The following is a 19,060-nucleotide window of genomic DNA, read 5'->3' on the forward strand; positions in this document are numbered from 1 at the left end:
TGATTAATTATTACCCTAACCTAATTGACCTATTAAAGCCTTTAAATGTCACTTTTAGCTGTGTAGAAGTGTTTTGAAAAGATCTAGTCAAATATTATTTACTGTGATCATGGCAAAGATAAAAATAAATCAGTTATTAGAAATGCGTTATTAAAAGTATGTTTAGAAATGTGCTGAAAAAAATCTTCTCGTCTTTAAACAAAAATTGGGAAAAAAAACAGTGGGGCTAGTAATTCCGATTTCAACTGTTGCTATAAATTGTAAATGAAAACTGCCAAGTGGTCTTTTTATGTTTTTTTCATAGATGTATATTTACGCGTCCTAATTCCTGTTGTTTAAACTAAAGCTAACGAAATTGTATTTCTGCTTAAGGCACAGAGTCAGGTCGGTCCCGCTCTGCCCGCAGCGGCACCTCCACACCCCACACACCCGGCTCAACAGCCATCACCCCTGGCACCCCTCCCAGCTATTCCTGCCGCACCCCGGGCACACCTCGCACCCCAGGGACCCCTAAATCCCTCAGCTTGCTGTCCCAGGAGAAGAAAGTGGCTATCATCCGCACCCCTCCGAAATCTCCGGCTACCACACCCAAACAGCTGCGCGTCCTGAACCAGCCACTGCCCGACCTCAAGAACATCAGATCCAAGATTGGCTCCATCGACAACATCAAGTACCAGCCCAAGGGGGGCCAGGCAAGTCCGAATGCTCACATACATCCTTAATTCACCTCAGCTGGTTCTGTCCACTCTTTCTGCCCTCCACATCTGTCTGTCTTCAGGGTTGGTTCTGTTCCCCTGTGGGTGAACTCAGTACTTTTGAGTGTGCTTAAGTGTGTTTTGTACTCATCACCTTTTTTTTTTGCATGTGTCTGTTCACTGTGTGCATGCTAACAGGTGCATGTACAGTACTGTACTGTAACAGAAGTTCAGTCTTCTTGGAATGACTTTCTTTGCCTGACTGGAAGAGAGTGGGGTTCTTGTGATGTACTGTAGAACTAAAGATTTATACTTCATATTATTTATTTATTATTGGAAGTATTTATTTGAATTTTGCAGTTTGAACTGAGTCAGAGATGATCAGATGAACATTATTTCAGATTATTTTATTACATTGTTACTCCTGTTATCAGATGCATTTGGCAGACTCTTTTATTCTAAAACAAATACATTTTATTAGGCTTGTCAGTCTTTTAAAAAGTATTATAATGTGAATATGAATTTTGAATTGTGTATTTTTTACTCGTATAAATGTAAATACATTTAAATATACATACATTTAAACAACAAAATCAAAAGTCCAAAGCACCCAAAGTAAGTTAAAAAAATTGAAAAGCATTCAGTAATAACACTACTACTTAAAAAAAAACAGCACTATTGTGGACAGCATATGGACAGCATTGCACAATAGTGCTGTTTATTTATTTATTTAATTTTTTTAATAACCATATTTAATAGAGGCTTTTTATTTTATTTTTTTACTTCAGTATGCTTCTTCTCGAGTGTTTTGGACTTAATTATGTCCAACTAGTCTTAATTTTGTTATTTATCTTTATGAATTCCTTATCTAAAGAGCACCGACACATTAAATACCCCTGAAGATCTTTTTGTTTGATTTTTGGATGTACATACATTTGATTTAAATACATATTTACATTTTTTACATATACATTTAAATACATAAATATTTAAATATAGGTCTGCTCGATTCTGGATAAAATGAGAATCATGATTTTTTTTGCTTAAAATAAAGATCTCGATTTTTTTCATGATTCTGTTGATGTAAAATAAAGGTTAATATGGGTAGGCTATTATTATTGTTATTTCACGAACATATAGTAAAACAACATCAATTTTATGTGTAGGTATACTACTTGTTACAATTTTTTATATTATATATTAGAACTTTACATTTTTCCTTGTCGTTAATGCACAGTATAGTGATTATATCAGAATAGAGCTATTCATAATTCTGAAGTTGATTTATCATGTTTGAGACATATGCTTGCAATCTGTCAATAGATATGTTCCATCCACCTATTTTTATGCACATTTTGCATAAAACGGCAAAAAACGGTTGTTGGAAAAGTCATGATGCGCATAAATTTTGAAAATGCGCATAAAAAACTAATGCTCATAACTTAGTAACATTAAATGTTTTATTCAATAAGAAAAGATGCGCATAAACTACGATAGAAACACTTTTACCGCACAAACTCCAACATACCTATTAAAAAAAGGTCATGTGGTTTGGTTAAAAGAGATCATGTGATGATAAAAATGTGTGTGAATGGATAAACCATCAGGTTGAGCACACTGTAAAACATCTGAAATGTTGTTTTGGTCATTATAAAATGCCTTACCGTTTAGGTATTAGTGTTATATTATTAATGACCTTCAGAATCAAGTGCGTCTGTTCTCTGCGTCTGACACCTTCAAACACCACCGCGTGTTCACTGCATGTTAGGATTGCTTTCTGAGGTGCAAGTCATTTATTAGAGGAAGAACAGATTGACGCAGCTTCTCCTATCGCAGCAAATTCCATTTTTACTGTTGATATTTGTTCGCTTTGACTTGTTGGATGGAAACGCTGCTTTATTTGCACATCTTTAATGCGATAATCCAGTTTTGCGCTTAAAGTTCATTCACACTTTTGGATGCAACCATAGCTATTGACAACATTATTAGATTATTTTTTTTAACTGGTAAAATTAGACAATTGTCATTATCAGATTCCTTTTTGCATTACATTCAACGTTATACAGGCTAGAGTAGTTATACTGACACTGTTAAACGTTTAACTTAACCACAACACTTTGTGTTCGCTATGAAAGAAAAAGCATATCAAATGCTTGTCGTAATCATAACTCTAAAATGAGATATGAACGCCTACGCAGGTTCGGTTTGCTGAACTAGACATCATCAATGGGCGTGCGTCCTCTGTAGTAAACACACAGGTCACAGTCAGCTCACGCTTGATTTCGCAGCCACGATTACATCATCACATGAAGACAGAAATTACATTTTTTGTGAATTATACCTTATCAATACAGTATGGGACTCTCAACACCTTTTGGAGGTATCCACAGTGCTGAGAAACTTATATTAAACATTGTGAAGACTTGTTCAACTGCCAATGCGTCTCTCCTAAACTTGAAAATTAGATGAATAGTGAAGACGCTGGATTAAGAATGTTTGGGGGTCGAATTGAGATCACAGTCTTTTTTCGATTATTCGTGCATTCGTATTTAAATACACTCACATACTTCGGCTTTGTCTCTGCTTTATCAGGGATTGCCACACTGGAATGATCTGCCAATTACTCTGGCACATGTTTTATGTTTAGATCCTCTTCCTGACACAACCTAACAATAACTCCGTGAACCTTCATGGGGAAACACCCATACACTCTTCCATTCACACACACAGTCATACACTACTGCCCATTTTCCAATTATCCAATTCACCTACAGTACACTGCATGTCTTCGAACTGTGGGGGGAACCGGTATATCTGTACACAATATGTATTTATACAATACATTACATATGAACTCATTTAACAGCTTAGCAGTTAAGTGTTCTGTCTTTGGTACACTGAGCCATTAGTTACAGAAATTTAAGAGCACTAAGGGGTTAAATATTCATTTATTAACAATAGTGGTACTCACACATAAGTAATGAAAAACATCTGTGGGAAACGCCAGACTTGCATACTGGATTTGAGAATAAACTGATTGCATCCTTGTATTGTAGAAACGTAAAGTACACACACACACACACACAAATGCACAAACAGTATTTCTCCTGTATGTCTGGTCTTGTTGGAGGGTTGTTTTCCAGGATGAAGAGAGTTCAGCAGGGACGATGCTGGGGACAGATTCGGGATGTAAACAGCTCTTGTGTTTTTAGGTCGATTGATGCAGTCTTGCTGTAATGAGGAGGGTGTGAGCCATGTGGACTGACATCTTTATGTGTGGCTTGTGGCAGAGAGAAGCGTCTCATCAGCCACTGCAGTGCACACTGGGAGACTGCAGTGATAAAATATAGGAAACAACCTTAAGTCACATTGGAGTAATTGACTTGTGCTTTCTTGTGTGTGTTAAAGGGATAGTTCACCCAAAAATGAAACATTTACTCACACTCAAATTGTTCTAAACTTTTATGAAAGATATTGCTAAGAATGTTGAAAATAAGCTGCAATTGATATCTATAGTAGGGACAAAGTTCTATGAAAGTCAATAGCTGTTCTCCCCCCAATGCAGTTACATTTTGTTAAAGATGGTTATCATCCCAATTTCCCCTGTTGATTGCCTGTATATTTTGAATTGCAAACAGATTGACATAATTTTGAAAAATATTTTGTTTAAATTTGGAAATGAGGCAATATTTAATGGAATATGCACAAATGTTTGTATATTATTTTGGATCTTTCTTTGATAGATATGAATAATAATAAAAATTTTAACTGTACAGAAACAAAGTGATGCAGTGAAACTAAAAAGACAATTACAATTAAATTATAAAAATTAAATATATTTTACACTTAAATGTGAAAAAAAAAACACTAAATGAAAAGCCAAATTCCAGAAATTTCAAAATTGAGAGGTAAATTTAAAAAACCCCTGCAGTGTCTCATCTTAAGGTACTTAAACCTCACAATGCTTTGACTTAATAAAGTCAGCTGAAAGGTCTGTTGGAGTCAAAATGACATCCATCGAGAAACTGTATGAACGACATTATCTGTCTAGGGCAAATAGCATTTTAAGGGATCCAACCTACTCTGGCCATAGCCTGCTCATGCCATCAGGCTGGCGTTACAGAAGCCTTAGGAGCAAATCAGTGCGGTTTCATGATAATTTTTATCCTGTCATTATAAGACTTTTGAATAATACCATTTCTTAAACACTATTGATAGCTAGTGTCAAATAATAAATCAATAAATAAATAGTTAAACTAGCATAAATTGTTTGTATTACAACTATTATAACAGATGGTGAAATGGGTATCTAATTAAGTTATTTTCTTCAGATATTTTTTAAACTGGGTTATATTTTATATAACTATATTATTATATATTTATGATATTATAAAAGCTTATTTATTATGTTAGGATTATATAGTGTTTGTATTTTTATGTTCTTGTTGGATCAATTTTGTTCTGCATTTCAATTTAATTGTGATGTTTTAAATGACAAAAATAAAGGAAACTGAAACTTTATTCTTATAATTTTGACTTTACTCTAGAATAATACAACTTATCTTACAATAGACTTTATTCTCATTATTCTGGCTTTTTTTGTATTATATAATCACTTAAATACAACAATGTTATGCCTTTTTTGTCATTTAAAATGATTCTTAAAATATTAGTTATGGTGCAACTAAAATACTTATGTGATTGCTAAACTTAGCACAGCTATATCTACACTACAAAAATATTGCTGACTTAACTTTTTAGTTAAATCAAATAAACTTTTCTAGTCTCAACTTACGTCAGTGACACAGCTGACTAAAAATATTAAAGTTAAACTTTGTATGACTTATTCAAATTAGTATTAAAGTTAAATTTAAGTTAAAGTAAATAAAGTTTTTAAAATTTTTGTTGTCTTGACTTTTTGTTATTAAACATTTTACACTGTAGTATAGCCACAATTTATTCAACTGTCATCAATAAATGACTTGCTGTACTTAGCATTATCTTAGCATTACATATTGTGATGTGTCCCTTGTTTACCTACTGTAGAATTGTGAGTTCTGTAGCCCTTACAGTGATTAATGGACTTGTGACTGACATTAGGGTTCAGTTTGGGACGCTCAGGACACCCTGAGGAGGGCCGAGCTGTGTAACCTCTGCCACGGCCTCAATCTGTCTGGCCGTGGATGACAGTGGGTGTTTTGCAAACACAGTTGCTCTCAGAGACACGAGCCACAGTCTCTCAGGCTCCAGTGAGCAGGCATGTGGCGGCCGCTGCCAGTCTGTGTTTGCCCACGGGTGACACTGGGCAAGAGCGCTGTACCCGCCTGTGCCTTAATGACATAATATGTCTACCGAGGCCCACTGAAGCGGACGGAGACAGTATGAATGTTTAGTGAACTTCTGAACTTTTAAAAGCATCAATCAGAATAATGTAGATGATTGCTTCTGCTGTTTTTCAGTTAATCAAGAAGTGTTGTTTTCAATTTAAAAAAAGGTGAAGCTTACTTTAGAATTTTAATTATCATTTAAAAAAAATACTTTGTTTCATTTAATATTGTTTTATTAAATGAATAATATTTGTGTTAAACATTATATAGGATTTTGATGTACGTATTTTTGAGATCAAGTCATACAGTGCTCAGCATATATGAGTACACCCCTTTTTGAAAATTAATATTTTTATTCTTTTCTCAGTGAATATAGGCAATGTAGTTTGCTGCATTGAAACAACACAGATATATTAAACAGATATATTTATGAAAATAATAATTTATCAAACCAAACATATTTAGAATAGAAACTGAAAGATAATACAATTGAATTCAAGTGAAATATTGCAAAAAATAAAAAATACAATCTACAAAATTTCAAATACATTTTTATTTTTTTGCTTCTCTTGATTTTTAATCTTTTTCAAATTTGTATTTAATATTTTTCTATAACATATATACATTTGGGTGTAATAGTTTTTGGACTGTTATTGTAAGTTATTTTGTTAGATAAGCTCCAGATTTGGCTTCAATTCTGACTAATTTAATATATATGCACAAATATACAGTTATATTGTTCAGCTTCCTATTAAAAATATCAATTTAAAAGAGAGATTTGTAAGGGGCGTGTTTATATATGCTGAGCGCTGCACCTTATTTCTTAAATCATTCTTCATCACATGTCTTTATTTTATTTATGCATTTATTTATATTGAATTTTATCATATTATATTATTTATTAAAGTTGGTTGTTTGGTTTGTTGGTTTGTTAGTTGGTTGGTTTGTTCGTTGTTTCGTTTATTCATTGGTTGGTTCCTTTATTGGTTCATTAGTTCATTTGTTGGTTCGTTGGTTCTTTCGATCCTTCATTGGTTAATTCATAGGTTGGTTGGTTTGGTCGTTTGTCAGTTGTTGTTTGGTTGGTTGGTTGGTTCATTGGTTGGTTGGTTGGTTGGTTTGTCAGTTGTTGTTTGGTTGGTTGGTTGGTTGGTTGGTTCGGTCGTTTGTCAGTTGTTGTTTGGTTGGTTGGTTGGTTGGTTGGTTGGTTCAGTCGTTTGTCAGTTGTTGTTTGGTTGGTTGGTTGGTTCGTTGGTTGGTTGGTTGGATGGTTTGGTCGTTTGCTCATTTGTTGTTTCATTCATTGTCTCGTTGGTTGGTTTGTTGGTTTGTTCATTTATTCATTCATAATTTTGGCTGTTTCAATGTATTTTTGGGTATTGCAAAATATATACTCATGCAACATAAAACTGGTTTTGTGGTCTGTATTCGACATACACATGCACACACAGAAGCAGATATTTACAGGGGTTTTTACAATAATTTTATTGTAAAAAATGGGTCAAATGGGGTGTTGGAAACAGTGTCAACCATGAGTACAGATGAAGTTTAACCCTGAAGATTTTTTTTCACTCTGATATGATTAAGTCCTTAAGTCTTGCTGTGTTGGTTGCTTATATTCAGGCATTACTGAATGATAGTCACCACATTGTGTTGCTCTACATTTGCATAAAGCTGACCTCTGCTCAACTGCTCAACGGAGTACTGCATGGTTGATTCTTGGCTGCAGATGCTGCGAGCACATTAAGACAGAGATCAAGTCCATCTTTCTGGGCTTTTTTTTTTTTTAACCGCTCTTAAATACTGATTCGTCTCATCGATGCACGGCTTGTCACTATGTGTGTATTTCCATCCTCATTTATCTGTGTGTATGTGTGTTTCCATCTTCATTTTAGGCTTCTGCCGATATTGCAGTTTCCTGTTGTGATTAATTGCTGAAGCTTTTATCAATTATATTATTCATCACCAAACGTGCTCTCTTCATTGAATTAACTTAAATGTTTAAGTACAGAACTTTAAATGGCTAATAGACTAAAATCGCAAAATTTTCAGCTTTTATATTCTTTATTTACTCCCAGGGCCGTTTATATCAAAGTTGATATTCAGCTGCACCATGTTGGTGTTTCATAACATCTAATTTTTTTGAGGTGGGTCGTTAGCCCAACGCTCAACCCCCAACCTGGAGGAAAATGACATACTATGGACAATTTAGCTTACCCAGATCACCTATAGCCCATGTCTTTAGGCTGTGGGGGGGAAACCGTTGCACCCAGAGCAAACCCATGCCAACACGGAGAGAACATGTTAACTCCACACAGAAATGCAACTGATTAAGTCAGGACTCGAATCAGCAACCTTATTGCTGTGAGGCGACAGCGCTACTTCACTACACCACCACGTCGCCCCTGCCTTTATATCAATTAAGAAAAATGTATTTAGGCATTTAAATATCTACTTAATAATTTAACTTTTCTTTTTGGTCAGATGGGTTCAGGTGGTGCCTGTGACCTGCAGTGCTTTAGCAAAATTCAGCATCACAAGCAAAATAACCACCTTGTGCCATATTGACCGATCAGCGCGTTTGTCAAGGCAGAATTTCAAACGCGACCAGTCATTTTAAACAGAGACATGGTGAATCGTTTAAAGAAACTAAAATGTTAAGTTCAGAGAACTTCAAATATAAATTTAAATTTTTTTGCTGTCTAATGAGTAAGTTGAACACACCTCTTTAAGTTTTTATGCCAAAACTTGGTATTTTAAGTAATGTCAAATTACATTAACTTAATATCTTTAGTAATAACAACAGCGGGGTTTGCAGTTTAGGTAAAACTGCAAAAAAAAGGTCTCATTAGTAAATGTTAGTTAATGCATTAAAGTCAGCTGTGAGAAAAAGCCATATTATAATTATATTTTAATTAAAATAATAAAAAAGAATTTTATTAGTGATTCATTACTGAACTCGTTTAATAAAAGGATTGTGACATTTTAAATGTGTTATTAGGTCCTAACTAAGAAATTAACGTCACCTATTATTAAAAAATGCTTTTGTAGTTGACATTACATTTGACTTTAGTTAGATAACCTAATTTTAACTAATGAAAACTTGCTATCCATAATTAATGAACTAAATGTTTATAAATAGGCACAGACTTGTTAATGATATAGGCCAGATTAACGTGTGAAAATGTCAAATGTTGTTAAGCATTTATTGCTCTGATGAATGAACACTGAAACACAACTGAATATTCTTAAAAAAATACTCTAAAAGTTTAAATAATAAATAATTATTAACAATATTTTGTCCACAGTGCCCTCAATATCAATATTGTGAATGCTCATCATCATGGCATATTGAATGATTCAATATCGGCATATGTCTACTTCATTTATGTGTGTGTGTTTCCATCTTCATTATAAGAGACGCATATCTTTATATCTTTCTAGATTCTAATTTTAAACAAGAAGCTGGACTTCAGTCACGTACAGTCAAAGTGCGGATCCAAGGATAATCTGAAGCATTCGCCCCGTGGAGGCAATGTATGTACTGCTCCATCTCTCTCTCCTTCTCTTCCGAAGCCTCCAGTAGACCTTAATTCTGAACCTTTTGCGTCCCTTTTCAATCTTACACACACTTCAGACACATTTTCTCTGGAATCAAACTGAAGTCCCTTCTTGTTGTTCATCTTGTGGAAAATATATACATGGCAAATGTATATATTTGTAGACTGTAATGCAGGTGTTTGATGTTGACTGGTCAACACTTGTGTGTCTACTGTATGGACTTCATATCCTGATAAGAAAACATATCACCCTGCTTCAATTTCTGTTTTGGGGAAAAATTATTGTGCAATTTTTGTACTTGGTGGAAGTTTTGCTCAACAGAGTGTATCACAGAGTTGCTGCTGTCAACCTTCATGGCTTTTTATTCTTCTAGGGATTCGAGGGCTTCTTTTCTGTATCAAACTTTTAATGTTTAGGTTCTGTTCCATATAACCCAGTGAGCAAGTTTAATCTTTTTAAAGAAGTTATTTATGCATAACATGTTTACCAAGGCTGGATTTATTAGATTAAAAATACTGTAGTATTTATTCTATTTAAAATGTAATAATTCACGGTGATATACCTTTATTTATCTGTAATTAAGCTAAATTTTCAGCACCGTTACTCGGATTTCAAAGTGGGGAAAATTATTATGGTTATCACTTGATAAATAGGCCTATGCGAAATACAAGAGCAATGTTCTATTTTTAGGCTAAAGACATGTTTATGCTAGCAACATGTTAAATAGAAACATACTAGAAAGATGCTAATAACATTTTAATTAAGGTTAGCAAAATGTTAAATGTGCTAGAAATAAGTTAGATTTCAGTTAACATGTCAGAACTGTGCTAATTCATGCTGGCATTACGTTAAGCACAGTTTCAACATGCTATTTTATGCTGAAGACATGTCCATGCTAGCAGCATTTTAAATAGAAACATGCTAGCAAAATTTTATTAATATTAGCAAAAGGTTAAACATGCTAGAAATATGTTAGATTGTTAGTCAACATGGGAGCAATGTGCTAAAATCACTCTGTCATTATGTTACAACATGGTTGCAACATGTTATTTCATGCTAAAGGCATGTTTATGGTAGCAACATGTTAATTAGAACCATGTTATAACGGCATTATAATCAATGTAAGCAACATATTAAACATGCTAGAAATATGTTAGGATGTTAGTTAACCGCATGTCAACAATGTGATAATTCATTCTGCCATATTAAATCAGTTGCAGCATGCTATTTCATGCTAAAGACTTGTTCATGCTAGCAACATGTAAAATAGAAACATACTAGAAACATGCTAGCAACATTTCAATTAACATAAGCAAAATGGTAAATATTTGATAAATATGTTAGATGGTAATTTAACATGTCAGCAGTGTGCTAATTCATGCTGGATTTATATTAAATGCATTTTCCAACATGCTATTTCATGCTAAAAACATGTTCATGCTAGCAACATGTGAAATAGAAACATACTAGAAAGATGCTAACAACAATTTAATTACATTAGCAAAATGATAAATGTGATAGAAATATGTTAGATTGTTAGTTAACATTTCAGAACTGTGCTAATATATGCTGGCATTCGGTTAAACACTGTTCCACCATGCTTTTTCATGCTAAGGACATGTTCATGCTAGCAACATGTTAAAACGATACAAGCTAACAACATTTTAATTAATCTTAGCAAGATGTAAAACATGTTAGAAATGTGCTAATTCATGCTGTATTCATATTAAATGCATTTCAAACAAGCTTTGTGCGAAAGACGTGTTCATGCTTGCAACATGTTAAATGGAAACAAACTATAAAGATGCTAACAGCATTTAAATTAAGGTTTGCAAAATGTTAAATGTGCTAAAAGTATGTTAGGTTGTTAGTTAGCATGTTAGCTATACTAATTCTTGATGGCATTATGTTAAACACAGTTTAATAACATAACTATTTCGTGCTAAAGAGATATCCATGCTAGTAGCATTTTTAAAAGAAACATGCTAAAAACATTTTAATTAATATTAGCAAAAGGTTAAATGTGCTAGAAATATGTTAGAATGTTAATTAACATGATCGCAATGTGCTATTATCATTCTGTCATTATGTCAAAACATGGTTTCAACAAGCCACATTTTAATTAACATTAGCAAAAGGCTAAATGTCCTAGAAATATGTTAGGTTGTTAGTTAGCATGTCAACACTGTGCTAATTCATGCTGGCATTATGTTAAATAGTTTCAACATGCTATTTTGTGCTAAATACATGTCCATGCTAGCAACATGTTAAATGGAAAAAGGTTAAACATGCTAGAAATATGTTTGGACGTTAGTTAACCTCATCTAAACTATGTGGTTATTTATGTTGTTTGTTAAAACATGGTTGCAACATGCTATTTCTTGCTAAAGACATGTTCATGCTGGTAACGTGTTAAATAGAAATATATTACAAACATGCTAATGACATTTTAATAAACATTAGCAAAATGTTCAACATAATAGACATATGCTATGTCATTAATTAACATGTCAGCAATGTGCTAATTCATGCTGGCATTCTGTTAAACACTGTTCCAACATGCTAAGGACATGTTCATGCTGACAACATGTTAAATAGAATCAGGCTAACAGCATTTTAATTATCCTTATATATTTATACCATATTTAAAATAAGAAATATGTTCGAATGTTACAACATGCAAATTCATGTAGACACAATGTTGAAACATGTTAGCAACATAACATGTTTGAGTAGGAAAACCAATGTAAATGAGTGGTTACCATGGTTTTCCAATAATAAATCTGCTTTTTGCATTTTTCCGTATGTGTATCTATGAGATAAAATATTAGCAACATGATAACAACATTTGCCATGAGTTAAAATGTTAAAAACATGCTGCGTGTAACATGCTATGGTAAATCCTACACATTCTCACGGCAATTCGTAACTTTTTGATTTGGTGGCTAATTCATATGACTCTGTACCATCTAATTCATAAAATTTAGTATGGTTTGCTCCTCCCCCAATGACGATTGGGGTTAGGGGTGGGGTTAGGTGCCACGCCTCCTTTTAAAAATTGTACAATTTCATATTACTGCACTCATATGAATTCATACGAATTAGCCAGTAAACTGGCAAAACGTAAAATACTTAAGTTTTCTTGTAAGATCTGGCTGGTTAAATCCTGTGATGGTCCAACGTTTAGTGTATTATTGGGAGTTAATTTTGCAATTTGCAGTAAGCTCAATGCCCACATACAGTTGTGCTTAAAACTTGCTAGGATATGCTGAATCTTTTTTCTTTCAACTTAGACTTGCTTTCTGTAGTATACATACAAATTGGCCACAATAAAGAATAAAAAAGCTTGTCCTGCTGCATTCATGGGATTTTTTTGACTGAAAAGGATAAATGTGATTCTGCTGTACCACTTATTAAAATATAAATAATCTTATCTTACCTTATCTTATAGGCTATAGAAAGTGGCAAAATTATGTCCTAAAATTCTGCACATATATCATTAACTTTTGGGAACAGAGCCGTAGTCTGTGTGTTCTTTCTGATGTACTGTATTGCGTGCTGAAATGCCTTGACCTGTTTTCTGAAAGTCAGAGCTGGTGTTGCCGAGTCATGTTTATACTTTAGTCTGATTTGCCTTTTCTGCCCCTCGCAGCAGAAGTCAGTCTCTCTGAGTGACCATTACAACTGAGCTGTAATCACCACACTCTGTGGAGCCTGAGGTCATGGGGTTCATTAATGTTCAGCGCTCAGATATATTATATATTCACGCACTGTCTGTTCATGGTGGAACATTTGATAACACTCCAGAACACCGCTTTTAGATTTAGAGTTTAAATTGCTTATATCTAGATTTCTTTTATTAAAATTAGACACAAGGTTAAAATCCCATTTGAAGTATGTTGCATTTAGTGAAAGAAGATACATTACTGAAACCATATTATAAAGAGTGACTGCATATTTAAAATATTTACAGCAATGTTAGTAAATGTATGGAGTAAAAATTTACAATAATTGTCCAGCATATAATAATAATCATAGTTCAAAATGTATTACAGCATTATTAAAATCCAAATTCCTGCTTGTTAACATTAGTTAATGCACCATGAGGTAACTTGAACTAGCAGCGAATGAATTAATTTCCCTTAACTAACATTACCTAACATGAATAAATGCTGTAATACATTTATTGTTTTTGTTTGTTCATTTTAGTAAATACATTATTTAAGACATTCTTATTGTAAATTGTTACCAAATATACCTTACTGTACATATAATTTGTACTATATATATATATATATATATGTTTAATTTTTATTATTAAAATGCAGTCAAACTATTTCAAAAATATCTTTGAGGAAATTTCAGAAAATATAAAATAGTTTCACTAAAATATATTTTAAAATATATGTGTTTATTATTTTAATATATGTGTAATATTCCAGAAACATTTTTAAATTGAGAGTTTACGAATTAGAATTTGAGGATAAAAGATAGAGATAAAAGAAGATTACTAATATCTAGATTTATTTTATTTATATAAGACACAAGGTTAAAATACAATTTGAGGTATGTTGCATATAGTAAAAATACAGGGCTGAAATACATATTAAATATACAGTCACACTTTACAATATGGTTTCAGTAGGTTAGTAAAGGTATTTAGTAAAAAACTAATAATGGACAATACTTGTACAGCATTTATTAATAATCATACCAGTACTTTAAAATTCCTGCTTTTTAACATTAGTTAAACCATGAGTGAGTAAAAAATGAACGAGTTTCTTCTCATTCATTTAAACATTATCAAACATGTATAAATAATGTGATATATGTACTGTTCCGTGTTTGTTCATGTTAGTAAATACAATAATTATTTGTTTGGTTTTGGGATTTGTCCCTCATTCATCAGGGGTCACCACAGCTGAATTAACCACCAATTTATACAGCACAAGGAGAACATGCAAACTCCACAAAGAAATGCCAACTGACCTTGAACCAGCGACCTTCTTGCTGTGAGGCGACAGTGCTAACCACTGAGCCACTGTGTCGCCCAGATACAGTAAATACTAAGCTGAATTTGTTTCCATTTATAGCAGAATCTATTAAATACGATGTTTACTTATGCGTCACTTCTGATTCAGCTGAATGTTTGTTTTCTGACTGTGTATTGTTGATCTTTATTGTAGGTGTTGAATTGCTTATTGTTGCAAAATGTACAGACAGTATGAATCAGTTTGATTTGCAGCTCGGTTTTTATGTGTCTAACTGTTTTACAGTGCCTTCTTAACCATTTAACGCATTAATTATGTTTGTTTTATAGGCAAAACCATTTTCTTTGCAGCTTCTTATATGAAGAACAAATGGTTGACTCTCATCCCGGTTTTGTTTTATTCTGTTCTCATCTTTGGCTGTTTCTTACAGATTCACATTCAGTCTAAGAAGATTGATCTTAGTCATGTGACCTCCAAGTGTGGATCATTGGACAACATCCGCCACAGGCCAGGTGAGCGTGATAGAGAGTGCTGGACATTTTGCACACAGACTGGAGATTTGCAGTGTCATACAGCTTGCTGTGGAAATGAGCTGTGCCAGAAATAGACTGTTGAATGATGCAAGACCACCATCTAGTGGTTGTGTTTTAATTATCTCTTCTGCAAAATCTAATTTAAATGTTGCACTTGTTCATTTGTGCATGCAGATTTACAAAGTGAAAATCATCAGTTCACTGTGACATCTGTATTTTTTTCTTTTTTTAAAATACATTACTAACAATATATACTTATATATTACAAGAACAGTATATTTCAAAGAACTTTTTGTACTTTTTAGATAAATAGCCTATACATTTGTACTGTTCAAATGTTTGGAATCAGTATTTTATTATTACTCTTTTATTAAATAAGGATAAATTAATTAATCAAAAGTGACATTTAAGACATTTATTTTGGTACAGAAAACCAACACTTTAAATAATTGCTGTTATTTAGAATTTATATTCCTCAAATAATTCTGAAACAGTGTCGCACAGAATATCTTGATAACAAACTGATAACACTTCCAACACTGATAGTAATAAGACATGTTTCTTGAAAAGACAATTTGAATTGTTTCTGAAGGATCACGTGAAACTTTATAAATATTTGATACATAAATGAATTAATTAATTTAATGATGAATTGATTGATTGATTGAGTGATTGATTGATTTTGACTTAATCCCCACAGTTGATTTGGTAAATGTAAAGAATGACTCTTTAAAAATCAGTCAATAAATCTAATATTTAATAATAATAATAATAATAATAATAATAATCAAAAGTAATAATAATTAAACAATTAACTCTCAAAGAAAAAACTCAGAACAAAAGTTTAAACTGAACATAATTCCTCTTTTTAAAAAAATCAAAATTAGTCAATGTTGGTGCATCCTCGATTTTACATTTTTTAAAATAAAAAAGCAACATTAATATCTATAATTAATGAATTAATTATTGTCTGATTTTTTTTTAATTATAGCAGGCCTAGTGCTTTTATAAAAATCTTATTATATAATAAAATTTAGCACTAACAGTGCACTAACTAGGTGATGAGAAATTTGTCGTGATTTATTTTTTTCATATGTCTCAGGCGGTGGTCATGTCCGCATTGAGAGCGTGAAGCTGGACTTCAGAGAAAAAGCCCACGCCAAAGTGGGCTCCCTGGATAATGCCCACCATACACCTGGAGGAGGTCAAATCCAGGTCAGTTCTTGATAAACATATGTTTGCTTGTTTTTTCACAATCACGTCACATAATCCTATTTTTTACTTTTGAAGATTGAAAGCCATAAGCTCTCCTTCCGCGACGCTGCCAAAGCGCGTGTGGATCACGGAGCGGAGATTGTGATCGAGACGCTCGGGCTGTCCGGCGGGACGTCCCCTCACCGACACAGCCACATGTCCTCATCCGGGAGCATCAACATGCACGAGTCACCACAGCTGGCCACGCTAGCAGAAGATGTGACCGCCGCGCTGGCCAAACAAGGCTTGTGAATCCTCAAAATCTACAGTAGTTTCCCTCCTCAGTGGTGTCACGGTTGACCCTTTCCTTCCTCCCTCTGGTATTTATGGAACACTACAGATTCACTTATTCACACTATTCCCTCTTCATCCGCCAACAAAGCCCTGTCTTGACTATCTAAAAAAAACAAGATGATTTTTATTTTGAGTTTTGTTCATTTTAATGAATTAGCTAGAGAGGTACCAGTGCTTTTTATTACCCATGTTAAATGTGACTTTTTATGGTTGTGTACAGACAGTGGCCTCAAATGCTGGTTTAGGCTGTGTGCTGCGTCTAAAAAAAAAAGTCGGTTGATCTGAATTTTTTTTTTTAATTACGCAAGAATAATCCCATGATGCACGTGTTTATTTGCCCATTCAGTGCATGGACTCCAAAACATCAAACTGCAATCAAATATACAATATATTTATAAATATACCAGCGCAACATCTCACGCTCAATTGAAAAAAAGAAGAAATGATTATTCCTTCGATAGCATATACTGTAATGCAATCGCATTAAAAACAACAACCCTAGTAGATAGTATGACGAGCATGTATTCTAGTACACAAAAGAGGCTATTTTCTATTTCAAGGGATTTTAGTAAGTTATATGCCGAAACGTTGAATAAAATGAAAACATCATGTTTTGTAGATACTAGCGACGATGTTTAGCTTGTACATTATTTCAGATGATGCACCCCTGGCTTTGCTGTTGTTACAAAATCGTCTGATCTTTGTCGCTATGCAGTTTTTCGACTGACGTCAAGTTAGCGATGCTGAAGCTAATTTGAGTGAAATCTGCTTGGAGAGCTTTTTGCGACCTCGTGCAAAATTTCGTCAAGCGACAGTAAATGTGACTGCACATTTACACTAAACAGTGATTTCACAATATTAAATGTTCGAGGGCTACAGGTTAACAGGAGTCACGCAAGTTCTGCTTGAACCATAAACCGCCATCTTTAATACTCAATCCGCTTGTTAAGTTGTGACGTATGAAATACTGTTTCTGCGTCCAAGCTACTCGTTTGAATTGAGAACGTATTCATTTATGACCACTTTTTAGTCATATCACACCTTAAAGTGAATTTTCTATAAAATCATAGCGTACACAACAGACTTGCTGCATCACAAATACCAAAACTGTAACCATTTATAAAAAAAAAAAATATCACTTTCTGGCCATCTGATATTAGGCATGGATACATAGTTAAAATAACATTTTCTAGAAATAATGAAGCAACATCTCTAGACATCAGCCAGAAAATTAAAACTTGGCAACAAATGGGTCTTCCAAACAGACCATGACTCTAGATATTCTGCCACATTAGTTAAAATGTGCTTTAAGGACAACAGAGTGAATGTTTTGGAGTGGCCATCACAAAGCCCTGAGCTCAAACCTATAGAAAATTTGTGGGCAGATTTGAAAAAGCTTGTGCGAGCAAGACTGACACAGTTACACCGGTTTTGTCAGGAGGAATGGGCCAAAAATCCTGCAAACTATTGTGAGAAGCTTGTGAAAGGATACCCAAAACATTTGACCAAAGTCATACAGTTTAAAAGCAAAGCTAAAAAAATATCAAGGAAATGTATGTAAACTTTTGACTGTCTAAAAAAAAAAAATTTCTCCAAAAAAAAAATCTCATTATTCTGGCATTTAGTAAATGTAAATCATTTAGGTAATCCTAACGGACCTAAAATAGTAAACGTTTAGTATGATTTACCATCAGACGTTTTTTTTTGTAATGGTTATGTTCCTGTTTTAGTATGTAAACTTCTGGTTTCAACTCCATATTGCGATTTTCGAAAGTATTACATTTCTTTGTAAACGTTTTATATTACCATTTGATGAGTCAAACACAGTTTTATATACTGTAGCACTTGCACCCGGAAGCCGCTTCGCATGACATCACTGATTAACAAGCGGATTGGGTTGGATGGTGGTCCTGCGGCCCTCGTTTTCCTCTTGGGAGTTTTGGCCCTGTGTCTGTCTGCTAATTCCTTCTTGGATGCTTAGTTTTCTTTGTTAGGACATGGAAAAAGAAATACGTGAATCCATACTTTAAAAAAAAAAGGATACTCACTGCGCTTGCATCAGTTTGAACACAGTACTCCAGTATATTTTTTCTCCTTGTCATTTGTGGTTCTCCCTGCCCGTTTTCCTCTAGAACAGCTGTCATTCGTAGGCTTCTGTGTTTTTCGGCCCCTCTTAGCCTTACCCATCCACCCTTTCCCCCATTCCCTCAGCTGCTGTAAATGTATTTAAAAAGGCCACATAGATGTACGCAGTTTTTCTCCTGTTGGTATGATACGGATTATAAATGCCCTTAACAGTTATGACAATAAAAAAAAGCAGAAAATGAACCAAACGTTAGCGTGGTCTGATTTGTGGTTGATTTTGTGTAGATGATTAATCAGTTTGGGTTTGGTTGTATTTAAGT

The 19,060-nt window shown here is 33.7% G+C and overlaps 1 protein-coding gene across 50 annotated transcripts in view; it reads left to right on the plus strand.

Annotated features, from left to right (window-relative positions):
• Positions 1–18,991, plus strand: part of map2 (microtubule-associated protein 2) — a 208,839-nt gene extending 189,848 nt beyond the window's left edge. For 25 of the 50 annotated variants that reach the window (XM_009304861.4, XM_009304863.4, XM_009304867.4 and 22 more), the window contains 5 exons: positions 373–692; positions 9,467–9,559; positions 15,005–15,086; positions 16,210–16,322; positions 16,398–18,991. In XM_009304861.4, the coding sequence (XP_009303136.1) occupies positions 373–692; positions 9,467–9,559; positions 15,005–15,086; positions 16,210–16,322; positions 16,398–16,613 (824 nt within the window). In that variant the 3' untranslated portion in view covers positions 16,614–18,991. The remainder of the gene's footprint in view (positions 1–372; positions 693–9,466; positions 9,560–15,004; positions 15,087–16,209; positions 16,323–16,397) is intronic. The other 25 variants (XM_009304864.4, XM_009304866.4, XM_073912935.1 and 22 more) reach the window with 1 other exon arrangement.
• Positions 18,992–19,060: the final 69 nt, after the last annotated feature.

Source organism: Danio rerio, chromosome 9 (genome assembly GCF_049306965.1).
Source record: "Danio rerio strain Tuebingen ecotype United States chromosome 9, GRCz12tu, whole genome shotgun sequence".
Taxonomy (NCBI): Eukaryota; Metazoa; Chordata; class Actinopteri; order Cypriniformes; family Danionidae; genus Danio; species Danio rerio.